The sequence below is a fragment of the Ciconia boyciana genome, chromosome 1, assembly GCF_034638445.1.
Source record: "Ciconia boyciana chromosome 1, ASM3463844v1, whole genome shotgun sequence".
In the NCBI taxonomy this organism is placed as follows: domain Eukaryota; kingdom Metazoa; phylum Chordata; class Aves; order Ciconiiformes; family Ciconiidae; genus Ciconia; species Ciconia boyciana.
In genome coordinates this window covers 34,555,753-34,579,206 of record NC_132934.1, presented here as the reverse complement: position 1 = coordinate 34,579,206, position 23,454 = coordinate 34,555,753, and the positions used below count along the sequence as shown (strand labels likewise).

Here is a 23,454-nt window from a genome sequence, read left to right as displayed (position 1 = left end):
CATGGTATAGTGGTGGTCTTGGTAGTGTTAGGTTTACGGTTGGACTTGATGATCTTGGAGGTCTTTTCCAACCTATACGATTCTGTGATTCTGTGAATGCTCATCTGTAGGTTTAGATTTGAGAATTCATGACTGTTTTCAGGAAAGGAGCATATAATTAATTCAGCTTTGCATACCTCTCTGCTTAATGTTTATGGTAAGCCTTCTGATGGAAGCCTGTTTTGAGAAGTAGAACTAAAAATCATGCAGAAACAAATCCCTTGCCCCTCATCATGTCCCAGCCGGCATCTGACATCAGGACCTGCTGTATAGCTTGTTCTGTGTTGCAGCATCAGCCACTTTTTATCCCCTAGTCCCTGGAGACTACGCCAAGGCTTAGGCTGCGGATCTGCATTTCTGAGAACTCATCAGCCATTTCCTTTTCGAGAGGGTCACTGGAGCAATTGAGTTATGGTGAAATCAGGTGCTTTAAGAAGTTTTTTTTCTGTGGCTCTATTGTTACTCTGCTGAATGAAGGCAGAAAAACAAGTTATGCTCTCTTAGTGATCTCTACATCACTCAAATTACAGTCTATTGCTATATGTGGAACTTGCCAGGCATGTCATAAGCAAAAAACAAAAGAAGCTTTTTGATCTTCATTGGTAGTGAGATGTTTAGATGAGGACACAGTAGATTATCCTATGTGAGACTGATGCATTCGTATTATATGTGGATTTACCAGTTTGTGCAATACCTGAATTGAGTATGATGATTTTTTGAGAAGACAGAAATCTTCTATCGGCCCGATTGGTTCCGTATGGGCAAATGACATTGTTTCTGGGTGGTAATTATCAATCTTTGTAAGTGCTTTCAAAAAACTTGCATAAGTGAATAAAAGGTTGAGACACATTATTTACATAAAAATAATAATTGTAATACTATGTTTGGATGCATTAAATTCTCTCTTAAAAATGTGTATGATTTAGGGCCTGATCCAGGAACACTTGCTCACATTGAAGCTAGCGGGAGTAAGTCCATTAGGAAGATGTGCCCACTTGAGCATGAGATTTGGTCCCTGTCAGATGAGGTTCTCCCAGCCAAGGGTGAAGCTAACTCAGCCGGCAAAACAGCCTAGCTTTGCTGCTAGTTATATAGCGTAGCTGCAGTGTAGGCACCACACTTGAACTATGCACACTTGGTACCTGAGTCCAGAGCTGGCCTTGGCTGGCCATCCCTGACTGAGTGTGCAGGTCATGTGCTGGAAGGAGGGGAAATAAGGTTATAGATTGAAACTTTAGGATTGTTTTTGTGGAAGAGGAGGGGCAGGGGACTGAAATACCCATGTTTCTTCAGAGTTGTGCTTTTAGTATCGTATCCCTTTTTCCAGCCCAAATGTCTCTTTGACCACTGAGGTTTTTTATTTCTGGAAGGAGACTCTTACCTTAATATTAAAGAATGTAATAGCAAAGGGCACAATAGCGATAGTGTAATACGAAGTCTTTTCAGAGTCCTATCCCTCATCTTGAAAGGCTGAAATGGTCCCAACCTCCCTTTCTCAGCACATACCCTTTCTTCACTGTGCCATTATTGAGGCTTTAATTACGAGCAATGCCAAGTGTAGAAATGTCGAGTTAACACAAAGCCTTTCAGAGAAGGCTTTTTGTAATGGCTGGAGCCCATGGGTATGGTAGCTGTTTCTATGTTTGCACTTCACAAACTTCAGATACACTGCAAAATTGGATGTCGTTGATTTTGTGTTAGAGCCACACTTCACTAAATACAACCCTGATTTGTGCCTCAGCACTGTCAAAATTCAAAGAATAAACAGAAGTAATGATGCTCCCATTGGCAGAACTTCTCCTTAAGGTAGAAGAACAAAAATAAAAATATTCAAAGCTGGTTTCAGTGTGGGTCTGGAAGAGCTGCATAAATTTCATCTGAATGATGGAAGAGTTTGGCTTCTGTCCTAGAAAGAACTGGTGCTTTTCCAAAGCTGTGTGATGTCTCTAGATACTGTTATGGTGGATACCTTTCTGTTTTATAATAATAATATTTGTTAATATTTATGTCACATTTAGCTTTCCCTTGGAGGACTGTTTAAAGCAATACTTAAAGAGTTGGGCTTTCTTAATTTACATGCTGTAAGCCTTATTCCAAGTACTCTGAAATCTATTTTCTGCCTCAGGTTATTATGCAGTTTGAGATACCTTGTGGGCAGGTTGGGTATGGATTATGCTGTGCTGCCCAGATGTAGGTGCTTTTGAATATAGTATCTTTGGTGTATAGCCTACTGAACATCAACGTTTTACAAAAACAGATGTTCTGATGAAGTGTAATTAGTTTTTTCCCAAAGCAACACCTGCAGCACTCTCAAACTGATGATCGCTCTCCGGGATGTATTTCAAATAGTGTTCAATGCCCACTACCTTTTTGGTGGTGGAGTTATGCTGAAAAAGTTTTTAAGGATAAAGTTTGTGACTCTTGGCTATCAAGATATTCTTATGCATCTAGAGGAGTGAAATATATCCATATTTCAAATAAAATGGGTTTGCAAATAGTCTGCTGGTGGCACCTTTAGGTGTTCTTCTCAGATCCTTGAACCTAAGCTGTTTTCATGCACCATGCCATGCACTTTTGTCAGTCCTCAAAAGATGTGTTTGGGGAGAAGGTGTCACTTGTACCCTTTGGAGACTATACTTGGAAGGATTGTTTGAAGTCCAATTTTCTGATTTAATAATGGTGCTCAACTATCTCTGTGCAAAATCTGATTTAACTTCAGAATCGTTGCCAAGGATTGCTGATTAAGTAGAGAGGAGAGTAGGCTCAAGAAAGAAGACAGGAGAATGCAGTAATCTTTTGTAAGTACCACGACTGAACATGATCTGAGAAAAACAGGTTATTTGCTTCTTTATCAAGAGGATTTTGCCTGATGCAGAGGCTGTTTTACGTCATGTACTGATTTTGGCCAGGATGGAGTTAATTTTCTTTGTAGCAGCCTGTACGGTGCTGTGTTTTAGATTTGTGACTAGAACAGTGTTGAAAACACAGGGATGTTTTAGCTATTGCTGAACAGTGCTTGCACAGTGTTAAGGCCATCTCTGTTTCTCACTTCCCCCGCATCCAGCAGGCTGGGGGTGGGCAACAGATTGGAGGGGGGGGACGCAGCCGGGACAGCTGAGCCCAACTGACCAAAGGGGTATCCCAGACCATATGACGTCGTGCTCAGCAGTAAAAGTGGTAGTACTCTTTGTAAGGTGGCTGTTGCTCGAAGACTGGCTGGGCATCAGTCTGCTGGTAGGAGCTGGAGAGTGATTGCCTTTGGTTCACTGTTTTTCCCCCTTTTCCCCCTTCACTTATTAAATGGTCTTTATCTCAACCCATGAGTTTTTTCTCACTTTTGCTGTTTGGATTTTCTCCCCCATCCCACTGGAGGGGGAGCGAGCGAGCAGCTGGTGGGCGCTGAATTGCTGACCAGGGTCAACCCTCCACACATCACAAATTTACCTTATGGGTGTGTGGACCATAATGTTTATTTTCTGATATATGGGAATTTAGTTGTACTAGTTGCACAGTACACAATCTAGCTAACTCGTCTTAACAATTTGGGATCATTTAATATCATTAAACAAATTTTTGTGAAACCATTTTCTATTTTTATTCTAATTTATCCTTTTTCCTCGGTAACTCTCCTAGTTTCTCTGCTGTTGCCATGTTTGTCCCAGTTTCAAGTGCAGCAGCTGAAATGAGACCAAAGGCTGAGTGACTTTGTCTACATTTGAGAATTGCATCAGCTTCACTGATGACTGTCCCTCGAGGGGAGAAGGTCTTCAGTTTAGAAATCTGCTTTTGAATAAGCTGTCTTGATTTGAGTCATTGTCAGTGGAGGGAAGTAAGCAGTCTTAGAGGATGAATTGTCTCTTTCCAGAGTAGATGTCTGAAGCACGTCAGTAGTGCCACTTGGTTGGACCTCATCAGGTTTCCCTTAGCTGAGAGTTGTATGTTCTCCTCCTGCTTGGAAAGGTTTACTAATTTATCCCTGTGTTTGGGTAAAAATACTAATGCATTATTCAACCCTCTTGCCCAACAACAAAAATATTACACTTCTTCACTCACCTGATTAGTAAAATCTGTTGTTAATCTTACTGTTAGTCTTGTTGGTTTTAACACTGGATTACAAAAATAAAGTACATATTCAGAATGAGCCTGATTTCTACAGATTGCAGTGAAGAGAAGAAATCTTACAAAAGAGAAAAAGTAATAATCAAATTGCAGTAGGATAGGTGTTGCATCATATTGACCAAGTGCAGCACTCAACAACACATTTTGTCTTCTGGCAAGTGTAATACTGAGAAGAGCATAAGTAAGACAGAGACCTCTGTAATGGAGATAAACCCCAGTGTATTAAAATATATTCTATTAAGTTCTCTGGGTCTTTCATAACCAATATTGGGCTATTTGCTAGCTTTGCTGTCTTCACGGTATGCACCGTATTCTTTGGGTGAGAGTCTTACTTAGGAGCTCTGCAGTACTGTCAGTTTTGTGAAACTGGGAAGGTTACCCAAGCTTCTCTCTTCATACATAAATTTTTTTTTTGTAAGTGAGATGTGGCAATAGTATCACATATAGCTAAGAAATAAAGATTTCCATCTCCATCAACTGGCAGTGTTTCAGTCATTACCTTGGCATTTTGGGTTGGGCTGGAAAACTAATCAAGCAGAAAGAAAAACTTTCACTCCAGGAGGGCAGAATGTTATTTCCAAATCTCTATTAAAAAGTAATTAAACATTATTAATATTAAGATTAAACATTAATATTAAACAGTATTAATATATTATCCATTATTAATATTCTCAGCAAAGGCAGTAAGTGTCATCTTATTTCCAGCATTATGTTACTGAGAAATCTAAATATGAAGAATTATCAGGCCAGTTCCAATGTGTCAGTGTGTCAGAGTGGGACAAATCCTTCTTGTCTGCCATGGCTCTTACTCAGGAAGATAATAAAGCAAATTCCTAACTTAAAGTGTACAAGTAGTATCCCTGACACCAGTCATAAAGTGTGGTGCATACTGGGGTACAGATAGTCCCACTGCCTGTAGCAGTGGAATGGTTTGTACATGTACAAATTGCAGGATGTGATTCAGTGTTATTTGATTTTAATTACTTCTACAGGGAGGATGTTCAGACTGATTCTATCATCCACCCATAGCCAGGACTGACAGTGATGTTATTACGATTAAAAAAAAGCTGAAACTAATCATATAAAAGGAGCCTCTTGGAAACTTTTAAAAAGTCTTCTGTGTTAGCAGTGTCTGGTAAGGAGATGCTTTATTGTACTGAGAGCAGCTCTTTTCCACCAGCAATAAAAGCGTATGTTGCGTTTTGTTTTTAAATGAGAAATTAAGATGTAAGTTTTCATACAAATTGCTTAAATCTGCAACCTCAAAGCAAAAGAGAAATGAAACTAAAGCCTTCATTTTGTTCTTATTTGCCTTTCTCTCCAGTTTGTACTAGTAGCTGGGAGGTGACTACTGAAAGAATTAGATGCTGTCACTGTGCTGAAAAGTACCTACAGCCAGCTGGTTGGTTTTCTTATGTAACTTATAAAACCTCAGTCTAAAAGTGTGACACATCTTAACCATACGTAGAGGCTGGATCCCCAAGAGCTGCAACAAAGACACAGAAATGCCTGGCATTAAACCAAACTGAATTTAAAATAAATATTCTTTTATGAAGAGTGCAGAGTGATAGCAGCCACAGTGATTGTATCTGTTATGGTACTCTAACTAGTGTGGCATCTTTTGAGAGACAGCTGAGTTGTGATATCGCCACTTGTTTCTGTAGAACAGGCTGGTAATCTACTGGATAGCTTGCAAGAATGTGCTGCATGCTTTAGACACTACCCAAACCCCAGATAGAATCATAGAATAGTTTGGATTGGAAGGGACCTTTAAAGGCCATCTAGTCCAACCTCCCCTGCAATGAGCAGGGAAATCTTCAACTAGATCAGGTTGCTCAGATCCCCATCCAACCTGGCCCTTGAATGTTTCCAGGGATGGGGCATCTACAGCCTCTCTGGGCAACCTGTTCCAGTGCCTCACCACCCTCATGGTAAAAAATTTCTTCCTTATATCTAGTCTGAATCTACCCTGTTTTAGTTTAAAACCATGACCCCTTGTCCTATCGCAACAGGCCCTGCTAAAAAGTCTGTCTCCATCTTTCTTATAAGCCCCCTTTAAGTACTGAAAGGCCACAATAAGGTCTTCCCAGAGCCTTCTCTTCTGCAGGCTGAACAACCCCAACTCTCTCACCCTTTCCTCATAGGAGAGCTGTTCCATCCATCTGATCATTTTTGTGGCCCTCCTCTGGACCCGCTCCAACAGGTCCATGTCTTTCCTGTGCTGAGGACTCCAGAGTTGGACGCCGTACTCCAGGTGGGGTCTCAGCAGAACGGAGTGGAGGGGCGGAATCACCTGCCTAGACCTGCTGGCCACGCTTCTTTTGGTGCAGCCCAGGATGTGGTTGGCTTTCTGGGTTGCAAGCGCACATTTCCAGTTCATGTCCAGCTTTTCATCCACCAGTACCCCCAAGTCCTTCTCTGCAGGGCTGCTCTCAGTCCCTTCATCCTCCAGCCTGTATTGATACTGGGGGTTGCCCCAGCCCATATGCAGGACCTTGCACTTGGCCTTGTTGAACCTCATGAGGTTCACATGGGCCTACTTCTCAAGCTTGTCCAGGTCCCTCTGAATGGCATCCCGTCCCTCAGGTATGTCAACTGCACCACTCAGCTTGGTATCATCTGCAAACTTGCTGAGGGTGCACTCAATCCCACTGTCTATGTCATTGATGAAGATATTAAACAGTACTGGTCCCAGTATGGGCCCCTGAGGGATACCACTCATCACCGATCTCCATCTAGACATTGAGCTGTTGACCACTACCCTCTGGTTGTGACCATCCAATCAATTCCTCATCCACTGAACAGTCTACCCATCAAATCCATATTTCTCCCATTTAGGGAGAAGGATGTTGTAGGGGACTGTGTCAAAGGCCTTACAGAAGTCCAGATAGACGACATCCATAGCTCTTCCCTTGTCCACTGATGTAGTCACTCCATCATAGACGGCCAGTAGGTTGGGTCAGGCAGGACTTGCCCTTGGTGAATCCATACTGGCTGTCTCGAATCACCTCCCTGTCCTCCATGTACCTTAGCATAGCTTCTAGGAGGATCTGTTCCATGATCTTCCCAGGCACAGAGGTGAGGCTGACAGGTCAGTAGTTCCCAGGGTCCTCCTTTCTACCCTTTTTAAAAATGAGTGCAGAGTTTCCCTTTTTCCAGTCACCAGCGACTTCACCTGACTGCCATGACTTTTCAAATATCATGGAGAGTGGCTTGGCAACTACATCAGCCAATTCCCTCAGGACTCTCGGATGCATCTCGTCAGGTCCCATAGACTTATGTATATTCAAGTTCCTCAGGTGGTCACCAATGTGATCTTCTCTTACAGTGGGAGGGACTTTGCTCCCCCAGTCCCTGTCTTGCAGTCCATCCACTCAAGAGGTGTGGGAAGAGAGGCTGCCGGTGAAGACTGAGGCAAAAAAGTTGTTGAGTACCTCAGCCTTCTCCTCATCCTTTGTTACCAGTTTGCCAGTCTTGCTCATCGGGGGCTACGCTTTCTTTGACCTTCCTGTTCTAGCTGACGTACCTGTAGAAGCCCTCCTTCTTATTCTTTGCATCCCTTGCCAAGTTCAGCTCCAGCTGCGCCTTGGCCTTCCTGGCCCCATCCCTGCACAACTGGGCAGTGTCCCTATACTCTTCCCAGGATACCTGTCCCTGCTTCCCCTGCCTGTGCATTTCCTTCTTGCCCTTTAGTTTGACCAGCAGGTCTTGACTCAACCGTGCTGGTCTCTTGCTGTCCTTTCCTGATTTTTTACACCTGGGGATCGAGAACTCTTGCACTCTATGGAAAGTGTCCTTAAAGATCTGCCAGCTCTGTTCTGCTCTCTTGTCCCTGAGGGCAGTTTCCCAGGGGGTCCTATGGATGAATTCCTTGAAGAGCTGCAAGTTTGCTTTCCTAAAATTCAGGGTTCTGACTTTACTCTTCGCCTGACCCATATCCCTCAGGACTGTAAACTGCACCAGTGCATGATCACTGCAGCCCAGGCTGCCCCCAGTCTTGACGTCACTGATTAGCTCACTTGCATGGGTGACCAACAGTTCCAGTATCGCATCCCCTCTGGTAGGGCTGTCTATTACCTGGTTTAAGAAGTTATCCTCAGTGCATTCCAGGAGTCTCCTGGGTGGCTTACAGCTCGCCCTGCTACTTTTCCAGTAGATGTTGGGGTGGTTGAAGTCCCCCAGCAGGATGAGAGAGCCTGCGAGCACGATGCCTCCTGTAACTGGAGTAAGAAGACTTCGTCACTAAGCTCCCCTTGATCAGGCAGCCTGTAGTAGACCAATCACAAGGTTCCCTTTGTTGCCTCGGTCTCTGATTCTTACCCATAAGCTTTCAACCTGCTCGTGGTTATTCTTCAGAGACAGCTCTTCACAATCTATCAATTTCTTGGTGTAAACAGCAACCCCCTCCACCCCTCCTTCCATGCCTGTTCCTTCTGAACAGCCTGTAGCCTTTGGTAGTCGCACTCCAGTTATGGGATTTGTCCCACCAAGTTTCAGTAATGGCAACCAAGTTGTAGCTTTTTAGCAGCACAATAGCTTCCAACTCCTCCTGTTTGTTGCCCATGCTGTGAGCATTGGTGTAGAAGCACTTCAGCTGGGCTGTCAGCTGTCTCCTTCTTAGAGGAACACCCCTTAATTCCTTTGAGGTATTTCACTGGTGTTTCTCTCTTGGCTCCTATTACCTCAGGAGGCCCTGGTTCATCTCCGTAAGACTTCAAGTGTGCTGCAGTGTACCCAGCATGTCTCAGAGCAGCAGGCTGAGGGCCCTCGCTAGCACTCCATGCCTCTAACCTTGGCGTGTCATCCCACAGCTTATCACGGGCAAGCCCGATGTTATCCCTCTGCCCCTTCAAGCCTAGTTTAAAGCTCTGTCAATGAGCCCTGCTAGCTTGTGAGCAAAGACCTTCTTCTCCTTTGAGAAAGGTGAATCCCATCCGACGCCAGCAGGCCTGGTGCTGTGTAGGCTATCTCATTATTGAAAAACCCAAAATTGTGGCGGTGACACCAGCTACGGAGCCATGTATTAATAGACCGGGCCTGTCTGTTTCTTCCAATGTTGCTGCCCGCAACTGAAAGGAGAGAGAGGAAAAAATAACCTGTGCTCCAGATTCCCATACCAACTGTCCCAAGGCCCTAAAGTCTCTTTTGATCACCCTTGGACTATGTGTTGTGGCTTCATTGCCCACATGGAAGAGCAGTAATGGGTAATAGTCCATGGGCCGTACCAGGCTAGGAAGTTTCCTAGTGATGTCCTTAACCTGGGCTCCAGGGAGGCAGCAGACTTCCTTAAGAAGAGGGTCTGTCCAGCATATTGGACCCTCTCTTCACCTCAGAAGGGAGTCACCTACAACTATAACTTGTCTTTTCTTCCTTGTGGAGGTGGTCGTGATACGGGGCGGGTAGGCCTTTCTGACCTTGGCAACACCTCTGGTGTAGGTGCACCATCATCCACATTGTCCATCGACTGGCCTTCCACCTCCAGAGCCTCATACCTGTTGTACAGAGGCACCTGGGAGGGCGAGGTGCGCAGGGAGGGGGTTCACCTGCCGCCCTGAATGTGGACTTGCTTCCATTCACTCTTTTCCTTTAAGCTACTGCCTTCAGCGTGGTGGGGGGAGGATACAGGATCCCCTTGATCTTGGGTTTTTTCTGGTGGCTCTTCCTGTTTTTGTCTCAGGGAGGGCAGAGCATGGTTCCACCAGTCTATCTCTTCCTCAGACTCGCAAATACAGTCTAACCCACCCACAGGGGCCTTACCACAGCTTACAGGTACTATCCTGTTACGTGTGCATCTGTCTTCCGATGAGGAGTTTTAAAATACACACATGCAGTACAATGTGCTGTCTCTTCCTGAGAAGAATCTGATATATATTTGTAGTTTCTGTATAAAAATACTAATGCTCCTTATTCCATTTTTAAAATACTGGAAAACAAAAACACTAACAGTAGCAAGTACTTCTAAATTCTTGATTTTTACAGTTCAAAATTATGAGAAGCTGTCATACTTCAAAAAAAAAGAAAAAGATTATTTTGCAATTCAAATTTAAAGACCTATTTCTAAGCGAGTGCAGTGCTGAAGGGGGATGGATCATGAACTGGAGCCTCAGTAAGTTGTTCTGATATTTGGAATTCACTAATTAATCATATACAACATCCTTTTTATTCTCAGTATGCAGCTACATCAGACTAGTTATTTGGTGCCTAAGGAAAGGCCCCCTGGGATGCTTTCATGTCTGACAGATAACTATATATAATTACTTGTTTTATCATGTATACACTACCATATGAATTAATTATAAGATATTAAATAGTAAGAAGATGCAGTTTGCTAAGTAAAACATTACACGAGGGCAGACATTTCAAACAAATTTTGTTTTCAAAAATTTCCTGTGTGATATATATTTTTTTAAACTACATAATGTATTTGGAGTCCAGTGATGTTTTCATGAGACTGAGATGAAGATTTCATTTTCTTCCAAGAGTCTCACTTGCACAGGTAGCTGTTGAACAATATCTCCTACTGCATGTTTAACAAGGACAGTTTTATCTCAACAGTCTGTCTTCCTTTCGAAAAACTGGGGCAAGTTGAAATAAAAACAACTCTTTGTACTGTTAAAAATGATATTTCTGAAATGCTGTAATGTTGTATTGTGTCCTTTCAAAGCTGTATAGAGCTTCTGTCAAGGAATGTAGACCTTGAGTGACTTTGCCTTTATTTTAAGAGTATTTTCTGTCTTAATAGCACCCTCTCAGGATGCAGGAGATGGACAGAGAAATCATGAACTTAAGCAAAGATCAGAGGTTTAAAATAATGCAAAGGGAAAAGCACCGAGATGTGTACAATGTGTGTATGCATTATCTGTGTAGTTTAATTATGGGCTAGGAAAGAACACACCTTGTGTAAGGATCCAATAATTAGAATTTCTTTTTAGTCTAATTGATGCTTTAGGAGGCTAGTCAAGATATAACAACCTCTTATTAGTTCAATTACAACAGTGCTAACGCTTATAATCCAACTCACCCAGTTTCTCTTAAGGTCCATTAATAATTCAATAAAAATCAATAGACAAAAGTAGCTGCTCATTTCCTCTTACGCTCCCTATGCATAGCTACAGTGAGTTGTCAGTGGCCCAGGTTCTTTGCTAGGAGCAGCATGCTGGGGATGGTGGAAGGTTATTTTATTTTTTATCCTTGGTCTTTGTGTATGCTTGAGGTTATTTTTGTATGCTTTAACTCAATACATGGAGTATGTTCTTGTAGTTGGTTTACAAGGTTAGTTATATTGTGATTCCTTAGGTTTTAGTGCTTTTCTCTTTTGGGGGAGGAGAGATTCACAACTGCAGAAAGGTAGGTAAAAATAAAAATAATAAAAAACCCCAACAACAAAAAAAACCAGTTTCAGAGGTAGATCCTATATGTGTGACCACTTGGTAATTTTGCTGTTGGAGCTAGGCCTTTTACTGCCTGTTGGTAACACCAAAGGTACAGGGCTATATATATGAGAAGAAAAAGTCAAAGATTATCTACAGAGGGTAAGAGTGATGACACCTATGGTGGTGCAGTCAGCTGGGATAAATAATGTGGGAAATCGTGAGAAAATACACCATTTTGATAGAAGTTGATGTTAACATCCTTTGTGGAATATGTCAGTTGGGAAAACTGCTGCACTGGGTTTGGTAGAGCAAAGCAAAACAAAAGTGCAGCGATCGGTTTGTGACTGACTGGACTAACAGTAGTAAAACCATTAGCTGGCCTGGTGATAAAGAGACTAGAAAGAGTAGTGGGAGGAGAAGGAGCAAAGGCTGTGCCAGAGCCCTGAGATATTTTGTCCTCTTAGCAGGTAAGAAAGGGTATATGCAAGAAGAGACATACAGGAACACAGTGTTGTGAAAACCAAAGCATGCGAGATACTGAAACCAGGTTGTAGCTGAAAGGGAAGGGAGCCTGGAGGGAATAGGAGCTTGGAAATACAGTCGGGGAAGGGGGAGAGACCCTACTAAGAACATTTTTATTGGCGCAATGGACTGGGAAGTTTTAATGTACTAAACACGCGAGCAAGTTGGAAGGAAGAGTTTGAGGATGAGTTAGTGTGTTTGGTGGTGAAAAGAAAAACCCAATACTTTCACAGATTGGTAAGCTGGTAGGAGCTTGCTTCCAAGTTAAGGAAGTTATGGGCTATCCTTTTTCTTTTAAGGAGGAGGAGCTGGTGAGGGGATGGGTTGAAGGCAGGAGGAGAGACAAGGTGAGCAAGATCTGGAGACAGGACTGAACTTACTCAGGTAGAAAGTGGGTGAGGGAGGAAAACAGCAGAGAAGCTTGATGTCAGAGGTGAGAAAAGAAGGGCTATTGTCAGTGGAAGGAAGACAAAGAGAAAGAAAAAGGACAGAACTTTTTTTCCTTTGTGACTCTGTCCAGGATGCAGGACAGGCTGTGTTGGTTTTAAATCTATGTGTACCTTTTTCAATGGCATTGGTTGCGGTGATCGGTCACTCTTCATACTCCTCTTTCATAGTCCCTTAATTGGTGAGTAACATCTGCTGATCTTGTCATGCCCTTTTTCTAGGTCAGGGACCAGATGAGAAAGTCTCAACAGTTCCCAGCTTGTCTATTTCTGTATGAGTCAGGTCAGTAGTGATAAAATTAAGGGCCTGAAGGCCCTTTATGGTGACTGCCCGTTACTGGCATCCATCCTTGGGATTCTCAGCAGATAGGCCCACAATTTGCAGGAATGGTGGATAAATGATGCCCTTGCTCTTAGCAGCGGAGCCTTCAGGTCAGGATGGAGGTTTGCTGATGAAGTTGTGTGGGAGAGGTGAAAAAGCATTACCCTCTTCAGCAGGTAAATGTGGGGCTTCATATTTATGGGCTGTGAAGACAGAACCTTTCATTAACACAATAAACATGGGTTTTTGTTTTGTTTTTAAATTGTAGGTCTAATCTGCTCTGCTCTTGTGTTCACAGTAATTTTTGATGCACTTACGAAATAAATTTTTATAAATAAAGCTTTTTATGCTCCTGTTTGCTCTCTTCCTAGGTACTTAATATTATTTGTTGCAAAAATCCTGCAAGAGCATCTTCCTGCCCACCATATGCCTCTGTAAGTGCGACCAGGGAGATCACTGATGCTAGATGCCATTGGGTTTTAAAGGAAATGGCTGGAGGCAGAACGCTATCCATAAAGGATCCTCAGTTCTGGAAATAGCCTTCTCTCTTTACAGCCCAGATTTACTGACTTAGTACCAGACTCATTTGTTCTGGCAGGCTTTTGTGGTGGATAAAGGTAATGATAGATAGTGAGGCCTAAGGAGAGGCTTTGTTTGTTAGTGTGAGGCTTTGGTCAACAATGATTTACAGATTGCGGGTCAAGTTCTCTTCTTATTAGTGGGATTGTAAAACATAACTGGGAATTCCACTCTGGGGAAGCAAACTCATTAGGGTACAGGAGGAAGGGATACAGGGAAACTTTTCCTGGGTTATGTATTTCGCATAAATTTTGTTTGAGTGCTTGGGGGGGATAAATAAAGGCATTTTTTTTGGTTTTGATGTTTTTGCAAGTATAAATAAATCATTGAAGTGCAGATTCCGAACACTTTTGCACTAACCAATTTTCCCAGAGATGCCTCTTTCATCTGTTCCACTGGGAATAGAGCAGGTTGGTGATCTCCATGACTACACTGTTGTCAGTACATCACAGCTGGTGGCTCAGTATCACATCACAGACTTCAAGCACACAAGTCTTTATTGTTGAGTGTGTAGAGCCATTGGAGTGGTGCATTCATGCTATTGAACTGACTGACTTCAGCATCTTACTGGCTAAACAGTAAGACATTAATGTGCATTAATATGCTAACTAGGCTCTTTGGCAGGGGAAAATTAAGATAAATGTTATAGGCTTTCTTAGATATTGAAATGCATCAGGTTTTCTGTTGTACTTAGTGCATTTGTGTCTAAAGGTGAATAAAAGGCTACACCAGTGTTTCAGCCAGTAAGCAGGATGAAAAGGCTTTTATTTTGGTAGCTTTGAAAGAGAACAGATGTTGGGCTCTTTCCCTGCCCCAGTTCAGTCTTCCTTGATCTGTAATACCTTAACCTAATGCATACAAAGCTTGCATATGCAGTGCCAAAGGGGGAATGGAATAGCATGTTTTTAGTGTGGTCTGTGTGACTAGTTGTCATTCGACTCTTACTTTATCCTTTTTGTTTAATTATCTTTTGTGTCCAGTGGTGATATAATTTAGCGCTAAAGTTGCAAACCGTTTGTAAAAGTAGCTTATCAGCTGTGTATCCATGGTGTGGAGCAATGGAGTTTTGACACCTGATTAGGGTCTTCAGGTACCAATGTAATACAATATTGTGATAGTAGCAATAATAATGACTTTATTTCCTTTGCATGCTGTATAGGCTCTCTAGTGAGCTGCGTGGGAAAGAGGTTTTTTTCCAGTGAGCGTTTAAAAAATGTGGACAGTATCTTTGCAAATCAGTTTGAAAAAAAAAATCAGATTTGTTCAAATGAAACACTTCAATACAAAGTTAACCTGATCAGTTGTGGGGGTTTGGTTTTTTTTTTTTTTTGGTAACAATTGAACAAGCAAGGATTTGAAATAAAGGCAATTATAAATAAAACATTTTGCAAAACCTCAGTATGTGGAATGTTGGCAAAATGAAAGCTTTTATTTAGAACACTTCTAAATTAGGAGGTTTGAATCAAAGTAGCTCTGGCTTTAAGTTTTTCACTGCAAAATGAAAACCATTAGTGTTTTGGGTCTCCTGTGGCTATTCACCTGCCAAAGCAATCATTAATTTAGTTTTCAGAAAGTTCTGTTTAATATTTTTGAGGCTTTGGATCTTTAAGTAGTATTTTCTGAGTGTGCCAAAGCCAGCTCCTAGGCAGTCTGTTGACACCAAGAGCATAAGGCCTCTAATTACTCGAAGACTGATGTTGTTACTTAAATACAAATCAACACCATTAATTTAATATGGAGTTGTGAACTGGAACTGTGAAAGACACAAGTTGCATCGTTTGTGGTAGTAGCTGAGGCATTATGTTGTAACTGCTGGCTGGTTTTGTGAACTGCACATTTATGTTTCTGCAGAACATCTGTATGTCAGGAGATCTGTGCCATTTTCCACTTTCTGTGCAAAACCAGCTCCCCTTGTGCTAGTCTTGTGATAACTTCACTTTTTTTTTTGCTTTCTTAGGTGACTTTCACAAAATGTGTTTTGAGCCTTAGTATGCTCACTGTGCTCACTGTAAATACACATTTATTTATGTATGTATGTATGTCCATGAAAATTACAAAATCAGCTTTTCCAAACCAACACCCTAAATTCTTCCATGCCTGCAGATCCTACAGGGAAAGGAAGGGGAGGAAACCAGCTGAAGTGTATTGGCCGTGAAACTCTTAGGAACTGAATTTGTGCAAAGCAGGCTGGGCTCACCACCCTGAGAATTTGCAGTTGCTACCTTCATAGTTTGTAGCCAACAGCCCCCAGCTTCTCCAGCAGAATCCAGCAGAACAGTTGCACTAGGTGGAGATACTGGGGAAAACAGAAGGTTTTTTCAAAACTAAATGAAACTAGGAAACGACTACAGAATCGCTAATATTCAGTGTGTCACATTGTTTTGTACTGAAAGGCAAATTTTCTTCTGGGAATGTAAAAAGGAAAAAAAAGCAGGCAATGAGTGCAGTTGGTAAGTAGCTATTGATTTAAAGATGCTGGGAAGAGGAGGCAGAATTGGGAGATAAGCATACGACCTAAATAGGAGTAAAGTACAGGAGTTAACACCGTTGACATTTAGCATCACAGCATTAAGAAGTCAACCCTGGTTTGAGTTTATATATCCAGTCTATTGTTTTGAACTATCACCAGACTCTGGAACACCACACTGTTTTCCATCCAGAGATTTTATTTTCAACTCTGAAAGCTGTAAACATCATTGAAAACAGGGAGGAAATCAGAACTGGTGAGCAGGAAAAAAAACAAAAGCCAACAATCCACCGCTCTGATTTTTAACATACTTTTGTAGCAAGGTTCAGTGGCACATTGCATGACAATATAACTACATGTACAGAGCGTCTCAGTAATGCTATCTTTATCATTAGTATTACAGAAAAAGCGTGCTATGCGTCACTTCCAAATTAATATAGCTTTTCTTCTGTGCAGCATAATAATAGTGTGCAGAAGTTTTTTTTGTTATTTGTGGTGCTTTCTCTGTCTCACCAGTGTAGTATAACCTGCTACAAGAGATACATCTAATTTTGCAGCCCAAGGGAGTACCAAAAACCAATGAGGTTTTGAAGTCCATGCCTACAGTGATTTATATCTGGAGTTTGCTCTAGGACTTAATACTGCAGTAGATATTCCACCCCAACAAGTATTTTATGAAGTTGCAATTTTTTCTCTCAGAGAAGGTCTTTATATAAATCAGATTCTTTCAGGTTCCTTTCAGATATGGTGTGTGTATATGTATCTATATACATGTGTATGTAGATATGTATAGATATAGATATATGTGTTTATATATATTAAAATTACTGATTGGCTACTTTAGAGTTCTAAGAGAGACTTATAATAAGTTCCAGTGTCTTTTCACATCTTATCATGTTCCTTACAGTTCCTTCCCAAACAACAATACCTATTAGATCAAAGGCATATAGTATGCATATAGTAGTGTGTTTATATACTGATGACTGCAGTGTCTATACAGGTACAGTGATGGATGATATTGCAGTGCTGAGGCAGTTTGTCTGCTGTATGGGACTCCAGTTATTGCTTTTGCTCTTATTTAAATCACAGGAATAATATCATAGGCACTTCAAAAGGAAAGATGTAAGCCAATGTAATCTTCTTTGTAACTCCACTAGCAGCTGTTCACAGAAAGCTCAAAGAAACACTTCAAGCAGTTGTTTTAAAGGAGAAATCCAAAAATCTTTCCAAAATGCATTCCTGCTCAAGTAACTTTTTAGTCTAACCCACTACTGATGGAAGTGAATAGCAATGTATCAAGAGATTGTAAAAAACACTGCTGAATTTGACTCGTGTTCCTCTTTACCTTATTCACAGATATTGATGAGTGTGCTGAAGGACGGCACTACTGTCGTGAGAATACCATGTGCATAAATACACCAGGATCCTTTATGTGCATCTGCAAAACAGGATATATACGCATTGATGATTATTCATGTACAGGTAAGAGCTGTATATTCATGAAAAGAAATAACAGGATGATGGTATTTAGGAGCACCGATATGATTCTTCTAAAGTTAATCTTTGTTAGGGTCACAAAATGTCTACATGAAATGTTAAACAGAATAAACACCAAAACAATTACAAGGATACAGTGCAGAAAAGCTAATGTATTTTACAGGTTACGTGTATGCTGTATTGTTTGCCTGAAATTGTAAGGCAGTCTGGATTGTCTTACAGGTCTGCGTGGCTTTGGGTGCTGATAGAAAAGGTGAAGGGAGGAGGCTGAAGGGAAAAATAAGAGAGCAAAAATAGTGCTATGGGTTACTCAGTTTCCATGTGGCATACCAGTACAACTTCACTTGGAGTACAGTGACTCTTCTGCAAACTTTTGGTGGAGTTAAATTTGCTGCATATTAGAAGTGGCTGTTTCCTCATTTTGAGTTTTTCTGCATCGGGGAGGTTGCCTAGCTGAATCCTGAGTTCAGAGGGCAGGAGCTCTGCCTGCCTTGAGCCACTGGACAACATGGTCAGTCTTATCTCTCTATCTTCCCTCTTTGCTCTACTGCCAATGGGTGCTCTAGAGGACGTGTTGGGTTTGTACTGACTTGCTGTCTTCTAGTCTTCTTTTATTGCAAGGTATTTTAGGGTTATGGGATGAACACTGAGCGTTTAAATCAGCCTTCCATATCAGAGCCAGGCTGACTGTAAGTGATCCTGGGATGAATGTGTTTTTTCCTACTAGACAGATAAAGCAAATATGATTCAAAGATGCAGCACATTCTCTCAGTGAAAAAAAAACGTGTGTGAACAAAATAGTACCACTATTTTGTGTGCACAGGGGAACGCATTAGCTCTTCCTATAAGAAGATATATTTGTTCAGTAAAACTTTCTTGGAGTTTGTATTATCTAACAGTAAAGCTGGCTATAAATGGATGAGAGTGTTCAGAATGCGGAGACAACACTGTGAAGTTCATTTCTAAATTTGTTTAATTCTTTCCATGATGTCTTGGCATGTTTGAGCATCAATGATATGTCTTGGTACAGAAACAGCTTCTTCATAAACTGGCATAATTTGCTTGCCCAAACATGCACAGCACTCAGGGACATGGATTTGAAACCACATACGTGTGATTTTTGTGCATCCTGTCTTACCTGTACTTGGTATTCCTCTCACGTACACTGGCAAGCACTATTTTACTGCAGTAAGCCCAGTTCTTGAAGGACCAAGTTATAGGCTGCTTGCAGCAGGTCCTTTCTGAAGCAACTGGTATGTTTCTGATCACTCTTTCATGTTTCTGATCACTCTCTCGTGTTTCCACACTCTCAGCTGAGTAAAGCAATTGTTTCACTACCTACCGAGTGTGAATGTTGGGATTATTTTAGGACTGACTTTATCTAAATTACTGTGATACTTTTTCCGCTTTGCTTCCCTTAACTTGCTGTTCTGATTGAACTCTGCAAATGGTAAAGCATTGCAAACAACTTCACGGGGGCATTTGGTGCCCATAAATATAATAAAGGTATTTCTCGGTACTCTGCACATTGCATTCCTCATATTTGCTGAAATGTACTGTTGTGAAATTCAGTGTAGTTCAAGAGCTCTGGACAGTCAAACTGGTGTAAAACTTGCTGGAAATCCATTACAGATCTCACATTCCAAATTGAGTTTGGCTCAACGTTTGTAAATAATAGTTTCCTGTGAAATCAGCCTGATGGGTGACAAAATGAATGATTTATTTTCCACCTTTCCCTTGATCAAGCTGGGACAAGTTAATGCAAAAGGAAGAGAAGTAGATTAAATAGTTTTGTAAGATTTCAAATCTTAAGACTTGCTAGGCCAGAGGAACTGTAAGTCCCGCAGTGACTTTCTGTTTTCTGAGCAGTGCCACTCGCTGTCATTTGGGACCTGGAGTTTTTCTGGAGTTAAATTATAGTGAATTTTGGATACTGAGAGGCAACCACAAGGATGAAGTGCCTGTTGGGTGGTAGAATTTCCACGAATGGAAACCTAACATCATTAAGTGTATATGTCAGAAAATAACGGCATTTTTTTTCTGGTTCCACAACTAGTGTGAGCGCCTCCGGTAGAGGCACTGGTCAGTTACTGAACTATGTAGACTTATGAGACTCTTGCATGACATTTCCACCAAACAACTAGTGAGTGAAAGATTAATTATGTTTTAAAAATTGAAGGAAACACGGGAAACATTTAAAGTCATGTACTTTGATCAGTAAATGACATTTTGTGCTTGGTTTAGTCTATATGAGTGTCATTGAGAGCATTTACATTATAGCACTGTATTAAAGCAGGTGGCAAGTGTATATATTTGTACATGAGACTGCTATAGGTTTTTTCACCGCTCAGCATATTCTTTGCTGGTTTTGCCATCTATTAAAGCTCCTGGTTTTGGAGACTTTCATGTGCCACCTGTTTGCCCAGATATAAATCTGAGAGGTAAAGTGAACAAAAGTAGGGAGGGTATGTTGCTGTGGCTTTGACATGGAGTCTGTGGAAGTTTTAAACTACTAGATTGCTTAGCATTGTCTCTCCTGAATAAACTTGCTGTGTTCTGAGAATCATCAAAAGCTTGGTGTAGTAGAAAGACTGACCGTGTTTACAGGACATTGCTGAAAGATATGTATGTTAATACATCAGTGCAAAATAACAGCGGGAAGGAGTTTATGATGCTAATGACATTACTTTGCTGCCCTGCAGACAGACCAACAGGTTTAGTCGAGGCTGCTGTGCTTGGGTATAGCTGACTTTTCATAAGCATGATTTTCTCTTACAGCATACTGTGGTATTTTAAAGCAATTAGTTTACAAGAAAAACTCATTATACTTCCCTTTATTGTCTTTTTTTGCTTTGTTTGTTTGTTTTTAATTTAAATGGAGCCTTAATGACATTCAGCTAAACACATGATATCTAGGACTTGAGAAGGAAAAGTATTTTCCAAGTATGTTTTGTTTAAAGAATCAAGGCAGTAAAGTGTCAGGGATCTCAACCTGTCTCAGCCACCTTTGCATTTGCTCTATTTAAGTCCATCAATTTAATCTGCCTTTTATGATTGTAGAAAGTAGCACTTTGAGAATCCAGATACCAACTTGTGCGTGCCCAGCACACCTCACTGTGCATCAAGAACTCACAGCCCATTCACTGCAGCTGGGAATTATTTTGGTTAAGCTCAATTTTCTTGTCATGACGGTGCTAGTTCTTGAAGTTAAGGGCATAAAGAAAGCCTTTTTATCTGGCAGAAAAGCAGGACAGTAAGGAGAAAAGCAATCATGAGAGACCAAAGAGACAGAGCTCTGCAAATTAAGGAGATATTTTTGAAAGGTTTTGTGAAGAGTACCCTGTTTAACTTGGCGTATCTGTGAAAGTAAGGCTGTGCACTGTCCTTAAGAGAATTTTCTGGGTTTTCTGTATTTCTTTTTTGTTTTAATAATCAGATTTGTTGTAGAAGCTGCACAGAATAGTTCATGTATTCCATACTCTGTACAAAAACCTGGTGTTTATATCTGACAAAGATGAAAAGTGAGAAGGAGGTCTGTAAAAGGAATTGTATTTTAAAACCAAGTCAAACACTGGTATGCAAAATACCTTTACCTTCATACCATCGGATAGACACTGTTTTATGTAATTCATGCAAAAAGTGGGCATTGTACGACACAATTTCTGCATTGCTCCTTTTTTCCTCAAGATAGCTGGAAGCATCACCTTTGATAGCATCAGTTCTCAGCTACTGCAGAAGGGTATTATAAAGATGCCTGTTGCCCACTACTTGTGAGAGCCGTGCTGCAGAAGCCTCACACAGACATCTCTTGTGCGCAAAAGCAATCCTGAGTATCTCAGGGCACCTTGCTACTGCAAGCATACTACAAAAGCTACCAAAGGCCCAGGCTCCAGGACGTACGTTGGTGTGGTTGTATAGTATGCAATTGTGTTCAAATCTCTCAGTACTCGTGTACAGAGAGTCTGTTGCACTTTAGTTTTTGCCAATGTTTGCAACTAAATTTATTCATTCAGCCCTCTTTTGTCTTCTGCAGAATTTAAAGTTTTTGGCAAGTCTTTATTTGCCTCATTGGGTTTAACTTGCTGGCTGAAATACCAATGAAACTGAAGAGGAGGCAGATTTTTAATCCAGTTCAGGAATAACAAGAATAGGGCAAACAAGTGACAACTGATGCTGTGTGTTACTAAATGTTAAATTTTAAAAATATATTTCAGGTCACACTGTTCCTTGTAATGCTGTGTAATCAAATCCAGTTGTGGAACCGTAGCTGTGCATAAAATAGCTGACTTACTGTAAGCTGGACCAGAAGCTCTGGTAGCACATCCTTGGGAACGTTACTAAGCAGGAAGAAAATGTTCTGTAGCTTGGCATTAATATGTCATTGTTTGCACAGGATAGCTGAAGCACAGGAAGGAGATGTTGAAAAATTATACCTGAACCTTGATTAGGCAGGTTGTGATGTGAGCGTTGTCCATGCAGCTTGCTGGCAGGCTAACCTAAAATGCCTTATTGTTCCATTCTATGCACACATATATAATTTAGCAGTCATTGATCAAAACAGAAGAGAGACATAAAATCAGTGACATTGAAGGGGTTTTCTCCTGTATGAGGCATTTGAAAAGAAATCTGTGCTATCTATCTCTGTCAGAGTCCTGGGCACAAAAGACTGATTTAGACAGCATATAGCTGCTTCCAAAACAGCTCCAGTCTCTTTCTTCCTGGCATGTTTATTGCAAGTTTTACAATAGATCTGAATTACATTTTGATTTTCACAACAAAGGATGTAATGAAGACATCAATTTCAGATTTTGTTATTCGTATTCATCTTGGAAGCAAGATTTGCAGGGTTAGATTTAGTTAGACACAGCCATATTTACACAGAAATCTGTTGTTCGTGACTGATTTGATGTTCAGAAATCAATCATAGCTATGAGAAGGGGAGATGAGTCCTAAGCTGCGCTCATATGCCAAATTGGTGCACAAACTGCAAATTAAAGGCGTAAAAAATATGCCCTAGGCTACCATGCTTTCCCTACTTTGGTATCATCTCATTCCCTTTCCACTTTGCCTCACAGAAACTGAAATGTAATGGTGGTGTGCTGGGGGAAGGAAGGCAGAAAATGGCATGAGTCTCTGCTGGGGTAATTTTATATGTGTGGTGGTATGGTCCACCATCGCTGTTAGATATGATTAAATTTGAATGCCTTAGTGTTTTTCTGGAATGGTAACGCTTACATCCGTACTCTGTTTGGGATTACAAAAATGCATGGGCTGTTTTCTCGACTGGAAAAAAGAAAGTTTCCCTTCTAGAAACAAGGATGCAGCCAGTGTCACCTCTAGTCTTTCAGGCTGCTGTGTAATCCGCAGCTGGTAGCAGTGCTCTGAGCAGCGCAATACATATCCTTTCCTGCACTTTATTTTTTTTTAAATGGAAAAGGGAGAAGTTACGAAATGAGAGATGAGAGCTCTCTCTTTTTCACGCTTGGCTCTAACAGTGAGGAGTTCTGACTAGCCACCGTGGATGGTTAATCATGTTTAGTCTGAACAGATGTCTTTAGCTTCCTGCCTTGGGACCACTCACCTACCTAAGTAACCCATCAAAAATGGAACGGAAGAAAGAAGACCTCGTGAGATTTAGTGCATCCTCCCATGATCATATTAAGGCAGAGGAAGATGCATGCCGCAGCCTGGAGAAGCCATGGATTTTCTGAGCCACAGGTGATGTTTAAGGCTCTGTTTCTATGCAATCTCATGGGCCACCTTCTTTTGTTCTTTTTGCTTTCCAGTCAGCATAAAAGGGGGAAGTGACTCTGATGGCAGTGCTGGTGGTGTGCTCAGCCTCTCCTGTGGGTGGGAGTCCCCGAGGTGATGTGGGGAAGATCCTGCCGCTGATGTTACCCTCCCAGAGAATTCCTCCCTGGGGGCTATTTCATGTTTCACACTTAGTGGTACTGGAGAGAGAGGCGTTGGGGCTCTCCATGAGTACCCTAGGACGGTACCTTCAGTTGACTTGTGGTCTGGGTAAGATGGTAAATGACCAAATGTAAGGCAGACATATGAAGAATGGGCTGTGTTAGTATATAAACCAGA

General features: G+C 41.4%; 1 protein-coding gene across 1 annotated transcript in view; it reads left to right on the top strand.

Moving 5' to 3' along the window:
- The window catches only part of NELL2 (neural EGFL like 2), a 162,056-nt gene that overhangs the window by 74,324 nt on the left and 64,278 nt on the right, over nucleotides 1-23,454 (top strand). Inside the window, exon 13 of the mRNA XM_072876150.1 lies at nucleotides 17,224-17,349. Coding sequence (XP_072732251.1) covers nucleotides 17,224-17,349 — 126 coding nt within the window. The remainder of the gene's footprint in view (nucleotides 1-17,223; nucleotides 17,350-23,454) is intronic.